Below are 26,227 nucleotides of genomic sequence, written 5' to 3'. Positions count from 1 at the left end.
ATGATCCATTAGGGATGAAAAATGAAACGATGAAAGAAGTCCTTGTATTTTCTTCCTGACTGTGCCACTGGGTTGCTATGAGCCCTTAGACCAGCCATTCTTCCATTCCAATCCTTGGTTTTCTTATGTACCAAAATGGAGGGACTTGGATTAGATGAACTCAAATGCATCTTGCATGCAACAATTATTACTGTATGTTACAGTAGGGATATTCTATTTCCCCTATTCCTTCAATATTTATTAATTGGAATTCTTCAATAAGAAACTATTGTTACTTTTCTCACATTTATATATTAAATTATATTAGTACCCATGCATGAATACCTATTTTATTCTTTGGATTATAATTCCAACTTTGGCTACTGGGAAAACTGGATTTAAATATTGCAGAGTACAAAAAAATTGCTGCTGATGTGGTTTCAGATTCCACATAGCAACTAACCGTTAAGAAACTACCACTTGTTGAACTTAGTGTAGTATCTAAAAAGAATATTCACACTTATCTGAAAAGGCTATTGATATATTCCTCCCTTCCCCAATACATATCTGTATGGCTGGATTTTCTTCACATACTTAAACTAAAACTATATACGGGAACTGATTGAATGCAGAAGGAGATTTGAGAATCCAACCAGACATTAAAGAATTTGTAAAAATATAAACAATGTTGAGAACCACCCTTCTAGGCTATTTTTAGATGATAATTTTAGCAGATTCAACTCTTTTAATTCACTTACTGATAGTCAACTTTGGTCATTATCTGTGGAAAATTTTCTGTCTTTCCCTGAACTGGTCATTGTTATGTTCAAAGGAGGGTAAACATGCACAGTAATTTTAATATTAACCTATGTTTTAGTCTACCTAATTCCAAAGTCAAATACTATAGAAAAAGTCATCAGCAGAAGTTGTCTTTGGTATAGTATCTGGCAAATAGTAGGTAATCAATATATATTTGCTGATCGAATGAGTAAATAGTGATATTTATTGTTTTTTCTTTAAAAATCCAGATTAGCAATGAAATTGAGAGTGTGATCGAAGAATCTACAGAACCAGCAGCTGAGCAGATTGCAGAATTTAGTATCCACCTTTTGGGGGAGCAATACAGGGAAGAACTACAGGATCCCTCCAGCTTCTACCACCAGCACTTTGTAGAAGTGTTCGTTTCAGAGGTGGGTGATTTTTGTCTGTTTGTTTGTTTTTATTCATTTTTTTTTATAAACAAGACAATTTTTTAGGGTTGTAAATTTTTCGTATTCACAGCACTGCTTAAAGGTAAGTTTAGGATTCAAGCTCTTTATCTGCTTGTTTTGGGGGTGGTGACAGCCATTTCTTCAGAAAGCTCTGTGAAAAGTACACAGAAATATAGATGAATTATCTCATTGCAACAAAATCTTGCATACATTTTGCCATCTACTAACAAATAAATGCAATTTCCAACTTTTGGTGTATAGCTAAGGAAAAATGTGTTCTATGGCATGGTTTTAACTTGACAATATTTGGAGAAATAAGTATTTTGAAAAACTACATACAATGTATTGTTTTCTTTAGGAAAAATTAAATTTAATTTCTTTTAATTTCATATTTAGTGTTATTGTTTTAAATGGAAAAATTTTGAGCAGTTAACACATAGCTAATACATGGTGCCAAGTCCAAAGGACAAAAGGACATCCAGTGACAAGTAAATTTCCCTTCTACTTCTGTTCCTTGGGTGGAGGTATTTTTAAAAAGGAGTTCTTTAAAGAATCATGCAATAGACCATCTATTTTTACTCCTTGAAAAATTCTATAGAGGACTTGAACTCAAGATTCTTTTAGTTGTAAATAATACATACTTGTCCCCCTTCTTGTGTAGTAAGTCATCGAGTGCCCATCTCCTCTCTCTGTCTAATTACAAGGCACATCATACCCTCCTGTTTATTTCTTTTCCATTCCCTCTTGATGGGGTTCTCCTTGGCCAAGTTTTTCAATTCTGTTACCTTGGACTAATTTCCTTCCCTAGACACTGTGTCTACATGAGAAATAAAGCATGCATCCCTCAGCCAAACAGCATCATTGCAGCCATCAGACATGGGGAGTGTAGGCCAGATGATTAATTTTCCTAGCTGTGTGGCCAAATTGTGAGGTTGTATGATACGTGGAAGAAATGTCAGCCAGGCCAGTGGCCACCTGGCATCAGAGAGTGTCTTGGATCAGCTGTCTGGTTCTCCTTGCCCTTGGATTAAGGAACCTTTAATAAGCCTCAGTGTTTGGGTAAACAATTGTACTGAATGACTACATATTTAGAAAAAAATCTAATAAATATTCTGAAAAACATTTTGAGCAGGGACTTTATGAGGTAGGTAGCTATTGGCTTAAGGCGACTTGAAGGTAATGAAGGATAATGAACATGAAGCAGTTCCTTCTCTGGCCTGTCTCTACATCCCTGTCTCTTTATCTGGAACAAAATGTCAACCAGTAACCATATGTGTGTAGCAGCAGAGTCTGGGGTTGTGTCTCTGAAAGGCCATGTTGCCATGTTTACTGCACACCGAAGAGGGCTCTCTTTTTGGACATAGTCACTGGGATTATTCCTTCTTAATATTCTTTCTTCAGTAATATTGGAAGACATACAGGGAAAAAGAAAGCTGTTTAGGGGATTGAGGATCAGGGGCTCTTTTTGTTTGTTTGTTTGTTTTAATGAGGAGAAGAGTAAGAGTAAGATAAGCTAGAGATACTACCAAGTATGATATCATAGAGGAAAAGGTCAGGCTTGGGAGCATCAGTAACCGAAGACAGCCACAGTATCAACACAGTGTCCTTATATAGTTCTTTCCGTTCTGCAGGCTGCTGTATGTCTGTTTGCTAACAGCAGCCATGTGGGTAAACATCCCCATTTTACACATGAGGCTCAGGAGGTCAAGTAACTTGTTCATGGTGATTTCAACCCCTCAAAATAAAAGACAAAATCAGATCTCTTTCTTCTTTTCGAAGTGTTCTTTCTTTTATATCATACAGAGTCCCCCTCATTTTAAGTCAGGTGAGAAGTTGCAGTGAGCTTCATTCACACTTTTCCCAAAAGTTGTGGTGAACTTCACAGTTTTCCCAGTCCTGGTCCCATTTCTACTCTTGATCATAGCCAAAAGGTCGAGAAGTGATGTGGCCCCATTTCTAAACTACATTTAATGGAAAGAGGAAGAGGCATATAATTCAATGGGAAGAATATGGGATTCAGTCTCAGAGAGATTTGGAGTTGAATAAATTATGATTCAGTCACTCACCAAATGCATGACTTTGGGCAAGTTAGTCGACATCTCAAGAGTCTCAGTTTTCTCATCTATAAAAATGGCAAAGTATGTATCTCTTGGGATTTTTGCAAAGATTAGAAATAATATTACCAAGCACCAGGCACATAACTGTCACTCAATAAATTATACCTATTATTATTCTTGATGTTAATTAAGTAGAATGACTTCTTACAACTGGATACATGTATAATAAGTAACTGGACGTGATGAATTAGAATACCTGTTTGTGTTTAGACCCAAGAGATGGCAAAGCCCCAAATGAGATGGGTTTACTAATAATAATAACATGGAATTATACAGTATTTTGCAGTTAATGGAGTACTTTCAGCTACCTTCGTTTTGATCTTACAAAAACTGATGTGGTGGGCAGGGCAGTATTAATTCTATAAAAGAAGACTTGTGCATGGCACTCAGCTGGCAAAAGCATCTGGGACTTAACCCTCAGTCCTGTGGATTCCATCCCCACCCCATCCTCTAAGAATTATAGCACTTCTTTCTTTTCCTCTCAGAAGATAAAATAAGGCAAGTTATTATAGCCAAGAACTTTCATGGATTTGGTTTCTTTATCTTTAAGGCAGGAAGATCTTCAGTGAACCAGAATTTTAAAGATATCTCACTCTCCTGATTATATGAGGACTTGGTTTTAAAAGCAGATGCCCAGAGATCCAGTAACAGAGTTCCTAAAGTCCACTAACGGTTTACTTCCCTTATTCTGATGTTGGTCCCATAGTTACTTATCTGGTGAGATTGCACTTTCTGAAATGTTATGGGTTAAATGTTCAGTTTTGTTAAACATTTGGTATTTGTACACAAACATCAGGTATTTGTGCATTGTCTGATTATTTTTAGATATTTAGCATTCTTTTCCCCCACTCTCGTCACTAAACTCTTATTGATTTCCATGGCTGGATTTTAAAGATGTGGTAATAAATCTAGTGCTGACAGATGTGATACTCATAAATTGATCTTCTGACCAGTTAAGTTACCTGGTCACTGCTTCATAATCTCCTTCGTGACAACCACTTGACAAGTCTGCTCTCTTGGAGGCTAAGCCCAGGCTTATAGATTTCTTTCTGTTGTTGACTGTGTTCACAGTTCCTTTGTATTGTAGGAACAGGAAACAGATACCACCAGACACTTTTAGGAAATGAACACCTATTTATCAATGTGTATGCTGCAGCCAGATTTCTAATCCAAACAATCACATTTAACAATGTTGTTATAGCTCCTTTGGAAACTAATGCTTTTTTTCATATTTTATCACATAATGGGGTAAAAAACAGTGATTTGTCAATAAGAAGTATGACTTTTATGATTTGAAAAAAAATTAATATTAAAAACCTTAAAAGATGAAATGAAAAAGAAAAATGTGTCTGTGTTGTGGTAAAAACTTTTTTAACATTGTAACTATTATAATTTTCATAGTGACTTTCTGATCCATATGTATCTTTGTATGTGTACAGGCTTCTATAGTTGTAAACAGTGTGCTTTATATTCTTCTCTTAAAAACGTTATTTTCTATATCCCTTTTCACATTTCTACATAGTTATAAATTTTATTTTTATTTTTAACAGGTTGGAAACGCATTTACTGGGTTACCGGGCTACAAGGACATCCGTGTACTTGACTTTAGGTAAATAGACTTACTCTGAAAATGTACTCTTTATTTCAATTGGAATATCCTTTTGTGTATTTTATATATACAACAATGATCAGAATGATTTGGATGCTGTAATTTAGTGCTATTTCTGGTAGGTTTGTATTCCCAATGCTAGTTTTTCAGGTGAGGAAACTGAATTAGAAAAAGGCTAAATAATGTATTCAAGGAGACATACTACATCTATAGTTGGGCCATGGTGAGAACTTAGGAATTCATGTCCCCAGCCTGTTGCTGACATGTTACACTGCTTTGATTTGACACTGAGGGGAGCCTGAAGTCAGATTAGATGTGACCTCAAGGTCCTACTAAAGCTTGTCAGTGTTCCACTGAGGTGACTTTGACGTCTTGGTGCGAGGCCACTCTGGAGAAGATGCATTCATCTTCATTTCAAACGTAATAGTTCTGAGTAAACCAGAGATCTTTTTTTAAGATGGTTCTTCCCTGCCTTAGACCTGCTGCATGACACTTGTGAACATTTTTTAAGTGACTACTTTGTATTAGGCATTTCACATTCCTAAACTCACATCACTCTCTCAGAATAAATATTATTAGTACTCATTTTACAGAGGAGCAAACAGGTTTAAAGGGATGAAGTTTTAGCCGAGAATCAGAGAGCTTGTAAATTAGCTTGTGAATTTGGAACAAAGTAGCTGACTTTATAGTTCTTGCTCTGAACCTCCATTAGACTCAGTCCTCTGAAGGTTTGATGTATTTGGATGATAGCTGTGGCTCAGTGGTTGGGTGCAAGAGAGTATGAATGGGGGCACTCTGTAATCTTACAGCATAATTAACAGTATCAGCATCTTAGCTTTGGCATATTCCTGTCACAAACTCTGGCCTTACCAGAATTAACAGCAAGCACTGTGTACCAGGCTTTATATGTATATTAACTCATTTAATATGCATATTAAATGAGATAGTTACTATTCTCCTCATTGTTTCTGATAAGGAAACCAGAGCACAGGAGTTTAAATAATTTACCTAAAGACACTCAGCTAGTTATTAGTACAGGGGAGAGGGCAAGCATCGTAAATTGACCCTCCACCTATTTTGACACCATGACCAGTCTCTCCAGTTCAGTCTTAGCACTTTTCACAGAATACTGCCTCCAGTTGTGGCTAAAGCTCATATGAGAACCTGAGAATGTGAGGCCTTTTGGATTTCTGTACTCTTATATATGTAAACCTCTCTCAATTGGCAGCACATGAAAGGCAACATGGCCTTTGGAGCCAACTTGCCTAGGTTAAAATCCTGTTTTTGGCACTCTGGCTGGATGATTTGGGATAAAGTACCAAGTCTTAACTTCTCATTTGTATAAAAAAGACAATTTATCCTGACTTACTAAAAAATACTTTTGGTAAATAATTTAGCCTTTTTGTTGCTCAGTTTCTTTACCTGTAATATAGGAATACTAACGATCCTTAATAAGTCTTAATGAGGATTGAATGAATTAATTTTTATAAAATGCTTAGCACAGTTTCTGGCACATGGAAAGTTCTATTAAGTGTCTGTCACATAAAATAAATAAACATTAAAGGCTATGCAATGCCCTATAGTTTTAAGGGGCTGACCTTCACCAGCCCCTTAAAACCTTAAAATCTGACTGTATACCACCTGATTTACTGTTCATTTATTTTAGTTTTAATTCTAAGTAACATATTGCATCTCTCAAAGAGTGTTCCCAGTTTTGTTAGTGCCAACTACTGGGTCCTCTGCTGATCTACTAAAAAGAGCGTGTTTATAAAGAGATAACCTTCTGGGAATTGTTTAAAAAGCATTTTACCAAAGTTTAAAGATATAATGACTATTTATTTTAAAGTAGAACATGTTCTCCAACCTTGCTTACTTCCTTCAAACTACAGGAATTTGTCAGCTTCTAATACTATGCAAACATTTTCATTTAAGGGAACATTTCAGAGGAAGTATATTGAGAACTTGCACTTTGATGAACAAGAACTGTCTTAAACACTACTTAACATTTTCAATTTTTATTTTCAGATCCCCCAAGGAAAATGGCAGGTAGAGTACTTTTTTGGCACTTTCTATACTGTTCAGTGAATGAGAAGGTAGTTTAGAAAATATGGTAGACTTAGGTCCAAGGGAGCATGGCTCAATTCTTTTATCACTTCTAATACCACTATCCATCACCTTACAGATCAGGGTTTGACAAACTATTTCTCTTAAGGGTCAGATAGTAAATATTTTAAACTTTTCAGGCCACATTATCTATTTTGCAGCAGTTCAACTCTGCCAGTATCAGATGAAAGTAGATATAGGCAATACAGTGAAAATGAATGTGTGTGGCTATTTTCCAATATATCTTAATTATATTCACTGAAACCTGAAATTTAATTTTTACATGTCACAAAAGATTGTTCTTCTTTTGATTTTTTTCATTCATTTAAAAATATAGAATCCATTAATTCAGGGACAGTGGGCTGGATTTAGCTCACAGGCTATAGTTTACAGACCTCTTATAGACTGGTAACTGAAAAGTACTTTCAAATATTGAGTCACACTTAATTTAAAACAAGAATAAAAACTCGAATTAGTGTAAACATTTTCAAGTATGCGTGCATTCAATAACATAATCAAGTGTCACTTTAAGTGATAAATGAAGGGGAGAAAGCTGATCTCTGCAATAGTTCATTTGTAGAAACAGCTGCTCTCTGAAATTTCTTTGAAGAAGCATATGTGATATAGATACATAGTCAATACCCCTTGTGAAAGTTGCTTGTAATTTTTTTTTCTTTTGATTCTAAATTTATTTAAAATTCACTTTCTCCTAAAAGGTTGGTTAGTATAATATATAATTTATGAAATATATTCACAGGCTAAATATGGGCATGTTTAGAGATACAGTAATATTCCTTCATTGTAATATTTTATATTTGGAAAGGGCTTTCTGACTTCCTCATTTTCATTTATATTGTTTTAGCCAGTATTTACTAAGTGCCTACTAATTAGATAAACCCTGTGTCTACAAAAATTAGTAACTCTTAGTCTCCATCCTCTAGAATACAGTCTAATGAAAAGTGCTTTCAGATATATGTCAAAATACTGGTTCTTTTATTTTTTCATTTTACTTTCTTATATCCCTGTCAGATAGTGAAAATGAGAGTCAATATTCATTCTTCTTTGGGTGGTAAGGAAATACTACCTCAGGGAGGCAAACTGATTTGCCATAAGTTATATGAGTAGGAGATATCAAATAATTTTACCAAGGTAATCAGAATTTAGGTTTCTGTAGTCTCAAATATATAATCTGTTTTGTGTGTATATATTATAGGCACATGTGTTGATGGTCAGCACTAAACCAAAAGGCCAGGTTGTTTAATTGCTGCCTTCTTGGGAATCATTAGAATATAAAAACAACCCACAGTCTGATGTTAACCATATGATCAAAAGAATGAGTCCCTCAGTGGGGACACAGACAACAAATAAACAGACAACAAATCAATATGAAGCCATTAGATTTTATGATAAAATTGTTAATCTAGGTATACTTTCTAAAACTGTTCAGTATTACCAGGTATTAGGCAGTTGATTAATTTATTCAAACTTTTTGGTATTCTTTTATTCTGTGCTGTGTATGAATGAATGTATAGCACAGAAATAGTCTTATGTAATATATAATCTCTAAACATTTATAAATGTTATAAACATAACAACAAAATGTTATAAACACTTACATGCACATGAAATTTTCTGTTTGCTCTGTACCTCTTTCAAGACGTACACATTATTTTAAGTTAGTAGGATCCATTTGAAGTAAATCAACAATATATATCTGCCTGGTACATATACTTCAAAAATTTAGCTTCAGGCTTTGTAAGTGTGTATCTTCTTCCTAACAGAAGTTTTATAGAAGAAGTTTCTCTGAGTATATCTGAGTTTCTCTGAAATATATTTATTTTGGTTAATCTTAATGAGATGTGATAGCATTATTTTTTCCACTTAAGATCTGCACATGTCAAACAGCCAACCAGGGCATTCAAAGTAAGAGAATAAGAAAGGGTAAATTTCACTTCCACGGGACTGAAATCTCTAGAAATCTCTGTCAGACAGAAATTTCCTCTATATAATTTTCCTCTGTATAACAGTTGTTTCAGTCTAGTTTGGAAGGTGAAAGATGATGATACATGGTCGTTGGTTACCTCATAGTTGCTGAGTGCAGAGAGCCAGCACAGCTTTCTTCAATCAGAAAATGTTTTGTCTTCCAGTGTGCATTCTGCTTCATATGTGCTCCCTTGGCCTCTTGGCTTTTATTCTGTCCCTCATCCTGAGACTTCTCTGTATTCCATTTTCCATGCCAGAACTCAGTTTGTTCTGGGTCACAGTAAAGTTCTCGGCTCTGAGAATAGATGGTTTCCAGATAACCTCAAGCATTTCTTTGAGTTTTCTCTCCAGGACAAAAACATGGTGATAAATTGTAGCATCTCTCTGAAGACTTTTATCTTCTTAAATGAATTTATCCTCACTAGACAAGGTAGATTATAATAGAAGTGTTGTTTTTAGATGTCCAAGGGAAATATTTGGGTAATAAAATTTTTTTTGCCAATAAAAAGTAAGACCAGTAATCTAACCCAAATTACCTGATTTGCATAAATTTTTTCAATCCAGGAACATTTTTCTTGATCTTCTCTGTATGTTAGTTAAAAGTCACGCAAGGCAATCTCGTAGACTCCCAGTAAACACTTGACTCTCCTTGTCTTATTTTTTTATAGCCCAGAAACAAACTCAAGTGCAAACTGGCACAGCCTTTTCTTCTTCTCCAGTTTTTCCTTATCAATGCTTCCAGTCTTATGAGCCATGTTAACATGTTAATATGTTGTGCAAAGACCCCAAGGAAAAGCTCATCTTTCTGGAGATGTAGACATGGTCCATTCCACAGAGCTTGAGGAGGGCATACACGTTCTCACAGAGTTGGGTCATGGCTGTGAAGCAATTGCCCCTAAAGTGATTACTCAGAAGACATAAATGTATGAAGATGATATGCATGCTCTTTAGGGTGAAAGATTACTCTTTCATATTTAGAGACTAAAAATCCTTTCGTTAAGCCAGGAGTATTGCATACTGTTATTTAAGTGGCAGAAATTCAGTTGTCTTACCTGCCTTCATTAGTGAATAAAATTTACCATTAATTTTTTCATTATTTTCAAAAGTATTTATTGAACTACTGTGAGCCAGGCATTATGCTAGATGCTTGGGACACATATGGTATAGTGAGTTCTGACCAGTAGATGTCCCTCTTACTGTTTTATTCTACCTTGAGACCATCATTTGGTTGTTTTAGAATATTTTACTGAATTTATTTCTTTACCAAAAAAGATCAGAAATTACCCATATTCTGACATGAAAAATTAAGAGATTGAAGGAAGTTCTAGATGACCAGCAGGTGTCTTACCAGTTAGTAGAGCATCAGGTGTCAAAATGTGCAAATGCCACTTTAAAGCACCCTAAACCACCCCCATTGGAAGTGGCAGCTTATCAGAATATCAGATCTGGGAGGAAAACCTTATTGAAGTTACTCAGAGTGAGACAGGAACATTAAAGAGCCCTGGCTGCTTGAATGGCAGGTGAAGGATGTCACTTTCATGGTGTCCTCTGTAATCTAGGGTATGATCTGCAGCAAGCAGGCCCAGGACAGGTCCAGCACTGCTACTGCTCTCAGGGAGGAGAGTCTCTTAAGACCAATTTATGCTTACCAAACCACAAAATACAGTGCATTCTCTAGGAAGCCAATTGATCTATTTAAAGCAAGAAATATGTCTGCTGACCGACCAATTATTGCATTGGCTGGCTCATGTGTTCTTTCCCAATAAGAAAATCTGTAGGGATTTATAATCAAAAGTTCCCTTTGCAAACCTGAAATCAGAAAAAGGAAGTTGGTGATTCTAGTGGCCAGTATTATCAAGCCATGCTAGCCTGTTATGGCTGTCTACAGTCTAGGAATCTGTCTCACAAGGAAGCCACAATACACTGGTGAGAAGCATTCCACTAAATAGTAACATAAATGAGTTGACTAATTCCCTTTTCTCTAGACTTTACGAGACCATTGTCATTATGTCGATATCTTTTCTTTTTAGATCTATGAATACGTTGATTAGGCTGCACTTTTCTTTTTATATTCAGATAAGTATAGATTTCTGTTCATTCAGTTGGCACTGGGTACCCCTCAGTGCCAGGGACCAAGCTGACCACAGGATAGAAATTCAAGGAGAGATTGAAAGGCAGTCGCTGTAAAACAGAATCTTTACAAAACAACAAAGGCTATAATCAAGGAATATATAAGAATATGTAAGTAAGTTCAGAGGAAGAAGCGCTTAATTTATTTTTATGCTTTGATTTGGGAGTCATTTTGCTCCTACAGAATGTTTGAACGTGGCAAATTGTTTCTATCGCATGTCTGGTTTACCTCTGGGAAGAGAGTATTCTCCTTTCCTCTGAAGCAATTTCGGTATAGCTTGCTGGGTACTGCCCTTGATGACTGTGTCTCACAGGCGGACTGGAAGCTACAGTGTCGACTGGAGCAAAGCTGTCTTCATAATGACTTTTTTTCTGTTCATAGCTTAATTAAAGCTGCTGAGAGTAGCATAGTAGTTCAGAATGCAGATGCTGGAGTCAGTCAGATTGGTGTTTGAATATTGATCTATCACTTACATGTTGTGAAATTTTAGGCATGTCTTTTAAGTTCTTTAAAGCTCAATTCCTTCAACAATAACCTGAAAATAATAAAACCTTCCTAAGGTTATTATGAAAATTAAATGAAATAAAGCATGGGAAATACCTGTCACATTGTAAGCACTTACAAAATGTTAGATTTAGTTGTTAGAGAAATCTGAGTTAGAGTTTAGAAAGAGTATTCCTATTGGCTTTAAAATTTTATATTCTGATACTATTTTCCCAAAATGTCTAAGAAAATATCAAATGACACATTAATTCATATTTATTTATTTTTACTTTATCCTTTATTCCAAGAAATCTTCTCTTTGTTTATTCATGGAAAGGTGGATAGTGTAAAAGCCAATTCCCAGACAAAGTTATTTGTTAGCACTTGTCAAGGTTTTGTTCAGCTCATTAATGAGGGAGCCATCAGAAAAAGAGAGCGTTTCTAGAGCATTTGAAAAACAGAAGTTTATACAGTTAATTGGGAAAGAATTACTTGGTTAGATGCAAAATTAGTTAATTCCTTATGGGGTAGTAAACTCATAAACTTTGGAGTTATCATTCCAACCAGGCCAAAAAAAAAAAAAAATCAACAAAAAGGATGTCTTCTGAGAGACTAAAATAACTGTCATATTAGAAAATATTCTAACATTATATTTAAAAAAATTCACAAATCATAATTTGCTTTATTTCCAAGTGTTTCATATTTTCCTCCTACAATAAATAACTGTTTTAGTTTATAGTAATTAAGCTTCTTCATTGCTTCATTCCCCCTTGTGGAATACAAAATTCTTTCAACAGCAATAATAAAGAGATATGAGATGATTACCAATTGTTGGGTGGAGTTAGAATGTTTTGTTTTTATTGGAGGAGAAATGCTAATATGGAAAACAAGAAGCAGGCTGAGAGTCAAGAGGAGCAGTTGGCTTCGAAGGAGGAAAGAAGGTGTGAGAATGTGGAGGAAGAGGATGCTCCCGTATTCTGCAAGGTTGCCTCTGGACTTCCTTAGATCTCTTCCCATGTTCTTAGAGCTATGACCCTCTCTTCTCTAGGAAAAAGGAGGAGATGGCAAAAGTTTGCCCAGGGTCTGCAGAGAATGGTGATGGAAACCATGCCTTATGAGACTCTCCTTCTAGGTCTAATGTTTGTTCTCACTGGGTTCAAAGCTCCTCCCTTTGTTCTCTCTTAGCAGGGCCTAATCTATTCTCTCTTTTCATTCATAGTGGCATTGATGTCCACTATGCAGTAACCTTCAATGGTGAGGCCATCAGTAATACTACCTGGGACCTAATCAGCCTTCACTCCAACAAGGTGGAAAACCATGGTCTTGTGGAATTGGATGATAAGCCCACTGCTGTTTATACAATTAGTAACTTCAGAGATTATATTGCTGAGACACTGCATCAGAATTTTTTGCTGGGGAACTCCTCTTTGAATCCAGATCCTGAATCCCTTCAGCTTATCAATGGTGAGTTTGAAATTGATATGGAAATCCTTATATAGTTTTAGTTTCTTTTCTCATATGCTCTGGAGAAAACTAATGTCTCTAAATATATACAGTTCTGAACATTCTCTAGACTGCATCCTTTTATGAATGGAGCTTTAGCTATGCAGCTATTTTGGGTAAATTAATCAAGGGCTCTATGATTAGAGAAGGCCACTCTTTGTGGAGACAGAAGGCCACTTTTTGTAGAGAATAACATGATTTTTAGAAATAGTTTAGAGAAATGGAAGCAAAGTATAAGAAAGTAAAGTAGTATATGGAATTATAAACTGAAACAGGCTGTAGTCCTGCCCGGGCAACCAACACATCAACTGTCTAGAGGCAAGTCAGCTGGTAAAGGCTTAAAAGCCAGAGAGCAGAAGAGAAAGAGCAGCTCCAGGAAAATGGATGGAAGACCTTGGTCAAAGAAGAGCTGATCCTGGTCGCTGGGCAGAATCCCAGGGAATCCAATACTAAGTTTGAATTCAGATAGCTGTACACATCCAGTATTTATCCAAAATCAATAGGTGGGTCTAGGATCATCAAGGAGAGGCTGACAACACTGGATTTAGGGGCTAAAGAGTAGCCTAGCCTGGCATTAAAGCTGGCTAAGGGTCTGGTTACCGGTGTGCAAGAGCTCAACTCATCGGAGACATGGCGTCTTGTTAACTTACTTGTTACTTCATGTTTGCTTCTCCACAATTTCTTCACTCGGTAGTCTAACTTTTAAAACGTCCAGAGTGTATTTTATTGAAGTGACCGTATGGAAAAACTACCAGCTGCCAAAGAGGAAGATCCATGAATGAGCAGCAATACTAACAATGATGCGTTTTTACAGCCTCCCCAACTCCCACATATCCTTCAGAGAAAGGAAGCCTCTGTTCTTTCAGGCAGCTGCCAACCTTGGCCTGTGTGTGTGTGTGTGTGTGTGTGTGTGTGTGTGTGTGTGTGTGTGTGAGAGAGAGAGAGAGAGAGAGAGATAATAAAAATAGATACAAAGGAGAGAGAAAAGAGAAACAAATTTTTAACAAAATTTTACTATGTATAATTCCTTCCTAAATAAGATATTTTTTTGAGAGACTGAACTAAAACTTTGAATTGCTTTTCGATTATTTTGGCTGCTGGACTGATGTTTCTTTAACATGATAGTGTGCTGAGACAGCCACAAAGTGGCCTGGACTTTATGGGGGTTATATAGGACTTTAAAGTGAAGAAACTCTCTTCAGTGGATGATAGTGATATTAAACTATCAGTTCTAAAATAGTAGGGGGCCTTCGTATATTAGAGCAGGGTGGATACCCTGAGCTTACTTCCTCATGAGCTTTTTTTTCTCTGTTAAATCTTGTTAGAATACCTAAGTCAGATAAAATAGTGAAAAGAGGTTTATTATAATCTGAAATTGTTACAGTCCTTTTGGCAAGGCTGATATGGACTAGCTGGGGGCTACCTAAGAAGACAGCATTTGGCAGAAGTTTCCAGGAATCTGGATATTGGGATCAAACAGAAAATATATAGCTAAGAGGTCATGACCTGAGGGAGATGGGCACCTAAATTGACCTTCCAAGGGCAGGGTGGTGGAAGAATGGCATGGGGATTAAGGTATGCAATAGGCAAAGTCAGGTTGTTTGGGAAACTAAATTCACAAACAGCTAGCAAAGTCTTCCTTTTATGTGGAGCCTCTGGGTAGAGATATCTCCTCGAAGGTGCCCTAAAAAAGAGGTTAATGGTCCTCTCAGAAATTCCAAGAGAGTTCAATGAAAGCTTCAGGATATGCAGTACAAACTATTTCAGGTGCTTTGATCTTTCATTAGATGTACTTTTCAATAACTCAGAATTTTTTCCCTAAAATCTATTTTTTTTTGTCATGCCAACTTCAAAGTTGGGAATGGCTACAGCTTTCTAGGTAACTTGATCATCATCGAAAGATATGTTCATCCTCAATCTCATCATTCTTGTTCTTCACAGAAGACAAGATAACTGTATACAAAACTGAAAAAGAGTTTTAGAAAATACTTAAACCAAATAAGGTTTTTGGTTTCTGATTGATCTCTCTATGTCAGGCCCGATAGGACAGGTGAACAGGGAGATATTCTGCTTCTATTTTTGGTACATATACCAGTTCACCCTCCTGGCAATCCTTTCTTTTTAGCTTTCATTGATTCCCTCTCCCCTCCAGGCAAAATCAGTTTCTCCTATGTCTATGTTCCCATATACTGTATAGAAGCCCCTTGCATCATTTATAATTTGTATTTATCTCTCTGACATAGAAAGTACTTCCACAAGAGAAACTTGGCTTTATTATTGTTTATTGCCTCAACTTTATAAAAGTCTATAGTAACTAGCAAAGATTCAGTAAGTTTTTGTTGAATTAAATTATACAACCTGCTCTCAACTTTATTGCTTTGTAGTATTGGTATAGTGATAAACTCTCTGGTGTCCTAGCCCATTTTTCAAAGAAACTTTCTGCCAAAAAAGGAAATTGTTTTGTATAATTTTCTCCATCATAAGCATCAACCAAATGAGTTGGAATTTCAGTTTGACTTTCTCATTAAAATGAAAAAAATCAATGTAAAAACAACTGTTTCATAGGAATCTTGTAAAGAATAAAAACTGCTCGAGAAAGGAGAGAAAGTAATATAGGAGTGTCCTACATATAATAATGGGAAGAATATTTTATGTTGGAGTCTTAGAATTCAGACAGATTGTGCTAATATAAGTAAAATATCTGAATAAAGTAGCAAGCATTTTCTAAGCAAGTCTCCCCCATCTGTTCTGCTCAAATCTAAACTATAAAAAAGAACTTGGTTTCTAGTTGTCCCTGAACCTCAATACAATAATGTCTCAATTAAAAATGTTCTTTAATATTGTTATTTCTTCAGTGAGAGGAGTTTTACTACCCCAAACTGAAGACCTGGTTTGGAACACCCAAATTTCAAGTCTTCAGGCAACCTCACCATCTATTCTGGTAAGTATATTTCTGTGTTTTATGCTAGACTAGCCCCTCAAGCTTCACTTCTTCATACCCTTACCTGCTTACTTTGGCATCACAAATTTCTCGAGCTGTTCCTGCTTCAAATATTCTCTTACATCATCCCTGGAACATTATTCATAGTTGTCAGCTCATGAGTCCCAAGTATTGGGCTAGAAATTTAAGCCTTCTGCAGTGGTTAAATGGAATCCACACATTTGGCATTGCTAAACTTCACACGGTAGAAAACTTATTTATGGTTCATATTTGTATGGCGATAATTAAGGTATAAGTGCCCACTGAGTTGTTCTCTAAAAGTTACACAGAAATAGTTTCTATAGGCAAGGCTATAAATCGATGGACATCGATGCAGAGTATAGATTTTTGCTCTAAGGATTGTATTGAAGAAAATGTTTGGACTCCAAAGCATATAGAACAGTGCGTGTATGGAAAGGAGAGGAGGGAGAGTAAAAATATTGGCTAGCTGACAAATGACAGAGACTCTAAATCAGGTCTCCTTTCAACTTGGGCTGAAAACATTCTCATTTGTACAGAAACAGTGTGGAATGAACTTTTATTTTTGTTCTTACTACCCAAGTTTCCTGGCTACTTCTCTACTCCCTCCAAACTTCCCCATGCCACTTTACCCATAGGGAAGTATCCAGAAAAAAAGAAAGTGGCTTCTTTAAGTGAAGAAAACAACAATGACAACTACAACCACAACCCGACTAGACACTCACTTGTCTACAATGAGCATAGGATCATTTATTATCACATAGACATGGCAGGGCAGGGTGTGGGGAGGGGAGACTCTCTTTTATATTTCCCTTCTGCTCTCTTGAGACTTTTATTTCTGTCTCATATAACAGAAATAAATTAATGGTAATTAATTCGAAATACTTGTTTCTTGGCTTTAGCACAGCAATGAAAATTTAGAAAACCTAATCAAAATTCACTTAACCATTACTATAAGCAGCCATTTCTTCTACTCAGTTATAGAGCAACACAGTTCTGAAGAGCGGAATCACTGGAAATAACTCTTTTTACCGAGTTCCATATTGAAGAAAAAAGGTTAGCGGGGGATTGACATCAGAGATTACGTTAATTTTGTGTTTATTTATTCATTTACTTATTCATTCATCCGAATATATTTATTTTGTGCCGTTCATGCCAAGTTTTGGGGAAAATAAGTTGAATAAGGTGTGGCCTTGCCTACAAGAAGTTTCCAGTCTGGTAGCAGTAGACAGACTTCTACACAAATAAGGTGATGCTACCACAGAAGTCCATCCAGGGCACAGTGGCGGGGAGTTGGTGATTCATTGTGAACAGGGCACCACTAGTCTCTTTCGCTAATCACATTTAACTCAGAGCTTCTTTACACACAGAAGATCTGTGGTGATAATTTAGATAAAGACAGGAATTTCTATATAAGCCAGCTGTTGCAAACCAGAGACCAGCTGCTGGCTAGATCCAGTTATAGACATGTGCTTTAGGGTCAAGTTAAAAAAAATGCACAAATATTTAAAAATTAGGAAATTTTTGCAACTTCTTTTGAAAACTTGGAAGATTTGGTATCTTTAAGTTCACATTCCCTTATTTCAGAAAGTGGCTGGAGCTTGGCTGAAAGTGACTGCCCCTTTGGGCAAGCACTGACTAACTGGGTTCATTTGTTCATTTATATTACTTGTTCTGTGGTTCCATATGCATTTATGCCAACCCTTTAGTTTTTTGAATAGTGATAACTGTAGGGCATTAACTAACAATTTGTGGAGACAATAAAATGTTAATGGATGATAATTAAGACATGAAAAAAAGAATGATTAATTAGAAGTGTATGGTTATTGTTCTTTTTTCTTTTTGGCAAACAGCTAACAAGATTTTGTTCCTTAATAAAAGTGAGATTTCTTTAAACTTGATTCAATTTTTAGAAATTATTTTAGAGGTAGGAATGTTGGGACATTGAATTTGATACCTTTTGGCATTCTGTCTTGGAAAATCACTTGTCACAAAGTATGCTTTCTATAGCATAGCAGGTCTTTCAACTGGCATTAGCAGAAATGAAACTGGCCAATATAATATTAAACTTGTTAATATACTACATTGAACTAAAAGAAGAATTCATGAGTTGAATTTGTTACTATGGGACATTTATCCATATAAAAATAAATGAAGTGCTTTTTCTGGCATGTAGGTGGTCACCTTTCAAAATGTTTGAGAAACTTCATTGCCATTTTTTAGGGGGTACTTATTTGAAATAGATGGCCTGCCTTCTCTATTTAAAAAGTTAAGTGTCTACTTCCACATTTTATGTTGCTTACTTGTGACTTGACTTTTATTAAAGATATTAAGTGTTACTTTTAATTTTTATGGAATGAAAAGGCATTTAGTTTATAGATGTATTGCTTGGGAATTTCTTTTTCATTGAGAATGCAGCTGCTTTCTTAATGTGTGTCAAGTCATAGGCACTGTCTGATAAAATTCGATTTCTTAATACTGGTTAAAGGGCTTAAACCATTTAGGTTAGAATTTTGAAAAAGTGCAGATTTAGAATTTGTAAGGATGTAAAATACCTGACTCACCTGGAAGCACGAGTGACTTTAACACTTCTCTAGAAGTGGTTTTAGATAATTAAGAGAAAAAAAAGGTAAAATTGTCATCATCATAACTATTTTTTTTAAGGAACAGAACTTGGTATTGAGCAAATGGCTGTCTTTTCTCTGAATGCATATATGGTTTTAGATTCTAGAAGGAGAAATGGGAAAGGAAGAAACTTTTCTTTCTGTGTGAATAATCTCTATATTCAACATAGCAGACATTTAAATATTAGAAAATGTCCCCTCCCCTTTGTGTTCACCCATGTTTTATAGATCTGTGCACATATGCCAACTTGAATGAGAATGGACTGCCAAATCTGTTAGCTCTAGTTTTTCCTCTGGGAATCCTTTTGACATCTGGATATATACACTTGTACATATATCTCTGAATGAATATAGTGGGCAAAGCATGGGGATCGAGAACTCTAGAAACTCAGACACTAGTTCTGATTTTTTTCTCTTTTTTGTGGGACATTTCACTTCTATGAATCGCAGTTCCTTATCTTTAATAGGCAAGGTTGGTCTACATGATTCTTAAGAGTCCTTCTAGTTCTAAAATTTGATACTTCATGTTCATGCATATGCACATGCTCAGTTCCCCTTCCCAACATAGGTGTTTATAAATGCAAGGATGGCCTTATAAAGAACCTGAGCCTTTGGCAAGACAAAAGCTGGTATTTTTATTTTTTTTCTTTTCATATTCTAGACTTCAGTTTGTTGTCTTTTTATTTATCCGAAATTGAATTCTTACGCTCTCCAACTGGCCATTCTCTCCCTTCTCCTCCAGCTTTATTGAAATATAATCAACACATAACATTATATAAGTTTAAGGTGTACAATGTGATGATTCGATACACTTATATATTGTGAAATGTTTACCACAGCAGTGTTAGTTAATACCTCTGTCACTTCACACAATTGTCATTTTTTTTATGTGTGGTGAGAACACTCAAGATTTACTCTCTAGGCAACTTACAAGTATATAGCACAATATTGTTAACTGTACTCACCATGTTGTACATTAGATATTTAGAACTTACTCATCTTATAACTGCAAGTTTGTACCCTTCACCAGTTTGAGAGTTTTTTATCATGAAAGAATGTTGTATTTTGTCAAATGCTTTTTCTGCATATATTGAGATGACCATATGATTTTTATGCTAATTCTATTAATATGGTATATCACATTTATTAATTTCATTATAATATATAGTACATATGGTAAATACATTGTTATTGTTTTGCATATATTGGCTTATAGTTTTCTTATAGTGTCTTTGTCTGGTTTTGGTATCAGGGTAATACTGGCCTTGTAAAATGAGTTTGGGAGTGTCCCCTCCTCTTCAGTTTTGGAGTGAGTTTAAGAAGGATTGGTATATTCCTCTCTAAATGTTTGGTAGAATTCACTGGTAAAATCTCTGGTCCTGGGCTTTCCTTCGTCGGGAGGTTTTTTGTTATTGAGTCAATCTCCTTACTAGTAATTTGTCTGTTTAGATTTTCTATTTCTTTATGATTCAGTTTTGGTAGGTTGTACATGTCTTGGAATTTATCTATTTCTTATGGCATATGGTTGTTGGCATATGGTTGTACACAGTAATCTGTTATTTTCTTTTGTATTTTTGTGGTATCAGTAGTAATGTCTTCTTTTTCCTTTCTGATTTTATTTGTCTTCTCTCTTTTTTTGAGTCTAGTTAGTTTTTCCAATTTTGTTTATCTTTTTAAAAAACTGGCTTTTAGTGTTGTTGATATTTCCTATTGCTTTTCTACTCTGATCATTGATATTTTCTTCTTTCTGCTAACTTTGGGCTTTGTTCTTTTTTTTCTAGTTCCATAATGTGTAAAGTTAGTTATTTGAGATTTTCCTTTTTTCTTATTGTAGGTATTTATTGCTAGATATTCTCCTAGAACTGCTTTTGTTGCATCCTGTAAGTTTTGATATGTTGTGTTTTCATTATTGTTTGTTTCAAGACTTTTTCCCCCTCTTTGGATTACTTTTTTCTTTTTTTGACCCATTGGTTATTCAAGAGTATGTTCTTTAATTTCCCAGGCTATATCCTCTTCTTGAGAGCTTTAAAAAATATTAAGTCTAAGTTCCATCCTCAGACCAATTAAGTTAGAATCCCTGGGATATAGGACCTAGGCATTGGTGTTTTAAAAACGCTTCTATGGGAGCATTTGAGATCTTGCTCCCTGGCATATGTCATCAGTTTTGCTCAAATCAACTCTTATAAAAATTCGAAAAAAAGAAAATTAGAAGCTTCCATGTGATTTTAATGTTATTTAGAGTAGAGAATGATTATGCTATTTTCCATTTCCAGTTTTCACTCAGGAAATATTTTATGAATTTCTTCTATGCATATGGCACTGCTTGTGTTTAGTTATTCATAACCCAGCATAGATGGAAATATATAACCCCCCACCAAATGTTATGGCCATTTTACCTATTAGCATCATCACTAAACTTTTTTACGTAGACTAATCTTCGTAATAGCATGTTCAAGGATTGTTTCTGTCTACTTTTTTATTCCTGAAGCTAAATTTTAATATAAGTATTACATTAGTAAAAAGTCACTAGGAAGAGAAAGTTGTATTTTGTACATGTGATACCATTTCACAGATGTTGCTATTTGTTCGAGGTAACCAGACCACAATTTGATGTGGTGGTATTTCTTATCAAAACAAAAGACCTTAAAAATGCCTTTCAGAATGATGAATCAAATTGCTAATTGTTCATTTCAGATCTGGGCAATGTGCCGAGGTCTTTGACAACAACTTACAGGTATTAGTAACTTCTGTGTATTTAAAGTATGTAAGATAAGACAGAGAAAAAGGAATCATCTAAAGCAAGAGAAACAATATTTTCTTCCACAAATTTACTTTGTTTTAAATATGTTATCTTGTCTAGCCTCACTTTCTACATGAGTTTCAAGAGGTATATGATTTTTTCCCCAGATTTTGCATCTAGTAGGTTGTTTGAACTGGGATTTGATTACAGATCTGTTTGAATCTAGATCCCATGGCCCCCCTACCCCGCAATATTACATTGCCGCCTTGTCCCTAGAAAATCTGGGAATTTAGTTAGGTAGGTGGTATTTAAAATTATTTTTATGTGTTCCTTTTATCTCTGATATGATTTAGCCTTTTTTTCACCCCCAGGATAATACCCATCAAGCTGAATGGCCCTCAGCAGATGAATCCACCACCAGCAGTATTTCACCACTTGATTTCAGCTCTGGTCCTCCCTCAGCCACTGGCAGGGAACTCTGGTCAGAAAGCTCTTTGGGTGATTTAGTGTCTACACCCAAATTAGCCTTTCCCTCGAAGGTGGGCCTCAGTTCTTCCCCAGAGGCTTTAGAGGTTAGCAGCCTGACTCTTCATTCTGTCACCCCAGCAGTGCTTCAGACTGGCTTGCCTGTGGCTTCTGAGGAAAGGACTTCTGGATCTCACTTATTAGAAGATGGTAAGGAATTCTATTCATTTTTCATAGTTCTTTTCTTTATTGTATCAGATGAGGAGAGGAAGAGACTAGGGTTCATAGAAAAGCATGATAACATCCATCAGGAGGAAATGTCTTCAGGAGGTTGTGTGAGAAAGGGAACAATCAGATTTAATTGATTGCAATGGAGAATCCAAACAGGTAAGTAATAAGAAATGAACTTGTTGGGCTGGGCTGAGGATCAATTAATAGGTATTTTGAAAATACTATTAAAAATATATAATTAAATTACTATTAAAGAACTACTTTACTTATGTGAATATTGGAGTGGTAAGCAAACATCAAAGAAGATTATTCCAGTAGTTTTTAATAGGATTAATTGTGGGGCCAAGAGATTTTTAGCTTGCATTAGGCTTCAGAAGGAGAGAATGTAAACTAAGGCAGCTAAAGCAGAGATTAAGAAAGGAAAATCAAGTAGATGTTTTAGATGTTGTAGAGGAAAGGAAAAATCAATGTGACTTAGATATGAAGTATACATGTGAAAGAGGAAAATGAACAAAGATATAAATAATGAGTCCAGGATTTTGAACATTAGGTAAACCTGAAGGATGAAAGACAATAAACATAACAAGGAAATAGAAATTCAAAGACAAACAAAATTTCCAAGGGAATTATTTCAATACCCAATATCTTGTTATTCTTAGGGAAAGGGGGTATATTCATGAGTGATTGTATCATACCACAAAAACATAATCATATTGTCTTGTTGTTTGCTGGATACAGCAAAGTAAAACCCGGCAACTGTCTTTCTTAATCTGATGGGAAAAAATCAGGTACCTGGTTTTAGTAAGAGGACTGAGAATATATTTGGGTAACTTTGTAGATTAATTAATAAAAAACTTTATTTTTAGGTTTAACCAAAGTCGAAGGGTCAGAAGATTTTCTTTCTATTGATCCATTGCCTTCAAGCCCACTCACTCTTCTTGTGCCAAAAGAAACAATACCATCCTTGGAAGACTCTGGGGTGTCTCTGACATCCTCCCCATATCTGGTCTCCTCTGTCACATTAGATCTTCTTGCTAAAGGAGTAACTACACCTTTTGGCTTGGACTCTTTGGCCTCCAAAGTCAAAGGCAAATTAGAAGTGAACACTTTGATGCCAGACACATCTGTGGAAAAAGAGTTTATATTTGAGAGTGGCTTAGGTTCAGGGTCTGGGGAAAAGGTGAATCTGATTACTTGGCCATGGAGTGAGACTTCATTAGAGAAGAGCACTGAACCACCGTCCAAGTCATGGCTTGAAGATGAGGATTCACTTTTGCCAAGTGAAGGTGTCGATGAGAAACTAGTTATAGATGACAAAATAGAGTCCACAGACCCAAGTACTGAGCATTCAAAATATGGGCATTTTGATAGATCCACAAAGTCTGCAGAGGAAGAGCCCCTTGGTGGACTTACTGTGCCCATCTTTGTAGAAAGCACAACTCAACCTGCATCTCTAATTCTTTCCAAGCATACATCAGAGGGACCTGACATTGATTATTACTCTGTTACCAAAGCATCTCTACTGACAGCTATCGCAATCTCTGCTTCTACTGATAAACCAGATCAAGTAGAACCCTTTCTAAAGGAGGACATGGAACAAACTGCAGAGTCATCCAGTTATGAATGGTTTGATAGCAAGAGTTCAGTAGTGAAGCCAGATATGCGACCTTTGTGGACCATATTGCCAGAATCAGATGTATTTTGGGCAAAAACTTCTTCCCTAGGGAAGGTGTCCAGAGACACGTTGGCAAGTACACCAGAGAGTATTGACAAACTCTGGTTGAAAGCTTCCATGACACAGTCTACCAAATTGCCTCCAAGTACAAGCCCCACCCTGGTGGAGGATGAAGTAATTATGGGCGTTCAGGATATTTCATTAGAACTGGACCGGATAGGCACTGATTACTATCAGCCTGAGATAATTCCAGAGGAAAATGGCAAGGTTGGTAGTTATGTGGAAATGTCTACAAATCTTCACTCCACAGAGATGGCTATTGTGGCTCGGCCCACAAAAAGAGGTGACTCAAATCACACAAAGACCACAGGAGCTTTGCTGGTTTTCTTCAGCCTCCGAGTGACTAACATGATGTTTTCAGAAGATCTATTTAATAAAAACTCGTTGGAGTATAAAGCCCTGGAGCAAAGATTCTTAGAATTGGTAAGCACAAGATGTAAAATGTGGGCATTAGTGGGTAATCGTGTATGAACCACTCTTTTTCCCCCTCAACACATAAGATCTGAGCCAAGGAAAGTGTGGTCTGCTGTGGTCACTCATTTTTTATCATCTATAAATAGTGTCATGGCCTAGGGTTGGTAGGAAAACAATAAGACAGGTGGATACAAGAAATAGAAAACAGAAATGTGGCGTGATGGTAATGTAACAACTTAGATGCTGAAGGTTGTTTTTCATGAATTCTGGGACTGAAACAAGTTTGAGTCCCCCCCACCCCCACCCACATTTAACTGTGAGACCAATGTTTCATGGATACCTATGATGCCTTTACTGTTGTGATCCTTCAGTGAAATAAAGAGAATGAACTCTCTGGTGTCTAAAACTGTCTGTGAGTTCCATGGAGTTCCTAAATATCACTATGAAAATCTCAGGAATCTCAAATTATTCACAATTTATACTTTTGTTGATGAACAGTTTGAATAATGTAATTAGCATACAATTTGGAAAAGGAGGAAGGATTCATCCTTGTTTATTTATTTAAGTTGTTTTGGGGGTATGTGTTGAACAAAATACAAAACATTGTCAATAAACTGACCACTTTTCATATTTTGTAGCTGGTTCCCTATCTCCAGTCAAACCTCACAGGGTTCCAGAATTTAGAAATCCTGAACTTCAGAAATGGCAGTATTGTGGTGAACAGCAGAATGAAGTTCACCAAGTCTATCCCTCCTAATGTCAACAGTGCTGTGTACATGATTCTGGAAGACTTTTGCACCACTGCCTACCAAACCATGAACTTGGCTATTGATAAATACTCCCTGGATGTGGAATCAGGTAATGATATTGATTACCATGGTGGAATCCAGTGAGTATTCTTGTGTATTTTCTTCTACCCCGAGTCAAGGTGAATTCAATATTTGTAAGTAAAAGAGTATTATGTCAGGCAAAATTTCCACATCTTGATAATTAGTAAAATATCTCTTCCACAGACATTAGTATCACTTTTTTTTTTCCAAAAGGGTTGTGCACATGCTTCCTTTACTTATTTACCTCCCATTCCTTTTCTACCTACTCTATCTGTTTCTCTCTTTTATGTATCCGTTGGATCTCTTTGTTCTTGATACATCTCTATGTTGCCAAATCCAGTAGATTTGGACTCTTCCCTTCTATATTATTTTGATAAGTGGTTTTATCCATTTCTATTATTGTAAATTCAATGCAGATGTCAATAACTTTTCACATTTTTATATGCAAGTCAGACTTCTGAGCTCTAGAATCAATATCCAACTGTATACTTGATAACCTCAACTTGGACGTACTTTATATATATCAATCCAACTTAAGATGTCTAAGAGTGAGCTCTTGTTTTTTCCTATCTCCCTACCTTCCAGCTAAATCTTTTCCTCTCAGTTTCATCATCTTGCTAAATAGAAGCTGTGTTTACTCAGCTACTTAAGCCAGAAAGCTGGGAAGTCATTCTGATACCTCAGTTTCCATCACCCTCAACTTCAGTCACTCATCAAACATATTGATTTTAAATTCTAAATAATCTCAAATCTATACTTCTCTCTACCTCCAATGCCACTACTAGGCCAAACATTGTCAAATCTCATTTGGACCAGTTTCCCTATTACCTCTCATGTTCCCTTCTCCCATCCATTCTCCAGACAGCAGCCAGGGTGCTCCTTTTTAGACATCAATCATATTATTTTACTTTCCTGCTCAAAATACTTCAGCGGTTGCCTAGTTCAATAGCTACAATGCCTGGTTCCTATCTTCTTCCCCAATATCATCCAATGAAACTAATTTCTTTGCTCACCAAGTCAAACTAGCTCATTATTAGATCCTCAGATTGAAAATACTTTTCTTGCCTTATAGCCTTTGTACATGCTGTCTCCTTTGCCTGAAACTCTTTC

General features: G+C 36.0%; 1 protein-coding gene across 1 annotated transcript in view; it reads left to right on the top strand.

Annotated features, from left to right (window-relative positions):
• IMPG2 (interphotoreceptor matrix proteoglycan 2) overlaps positions 1-26,227 on the top strand; it is a gene marked incomplete at its 3' end in the record, with an annotated part of 66,455 nt that overhangs the window by 34,038 nt on the left and 6,190 nt on the right. Inside the window, exons 7-14 of the mRNA XM_006913059.1 lie at positions 1,008-1,169; positions 4,858-4,916; positions 6,942-6,962; positions 12,836-13,080; positions 15,975-16,060; positions 21,814-22,117; positions 23,005-24,296; positions 24,926-25,145. Of these exons, the coding sequence (XP_006913121.1) occupies positions 1,008-1,169; positions 4,858-4,916; positions 6,942-6,962; positions 12,836-13,080; positions 15,975-16,060; positions 21,814-22,117; positions 23,005-24,296; positions 24,926-25,145 (2,389 nt within the window). The remainder of the gene's footprint in view (positions 1-1,007; positions 1,170-4,857; positions 4,917-6,941; positions 6,963-12,835; positions 13,081-15,974; positions 16,061-21,813; positions 22,118-23,004; positions 24,297-24,925; positions 25,146-26,227) is intronic.

This window comes from Pteropus alecto, unplaced genomic scaffold, assembly GCF_000325575.1.
Source record: "Pteropus alecto unplaced genomic scaffold, ASM32557v1 scaffold20, whole genome shotgun sequence".
Lineage (NCBI taxonomy): Eukaryota > Metazoa > Chordata > Mammalia > Chiroptera > Pteropodidae > Pteropus > Pteropus alecto.
Note: the sequence above shows the minus strand (reverse complement) of the source record. Positions and strands in the feature narration are given on the sequence as shown.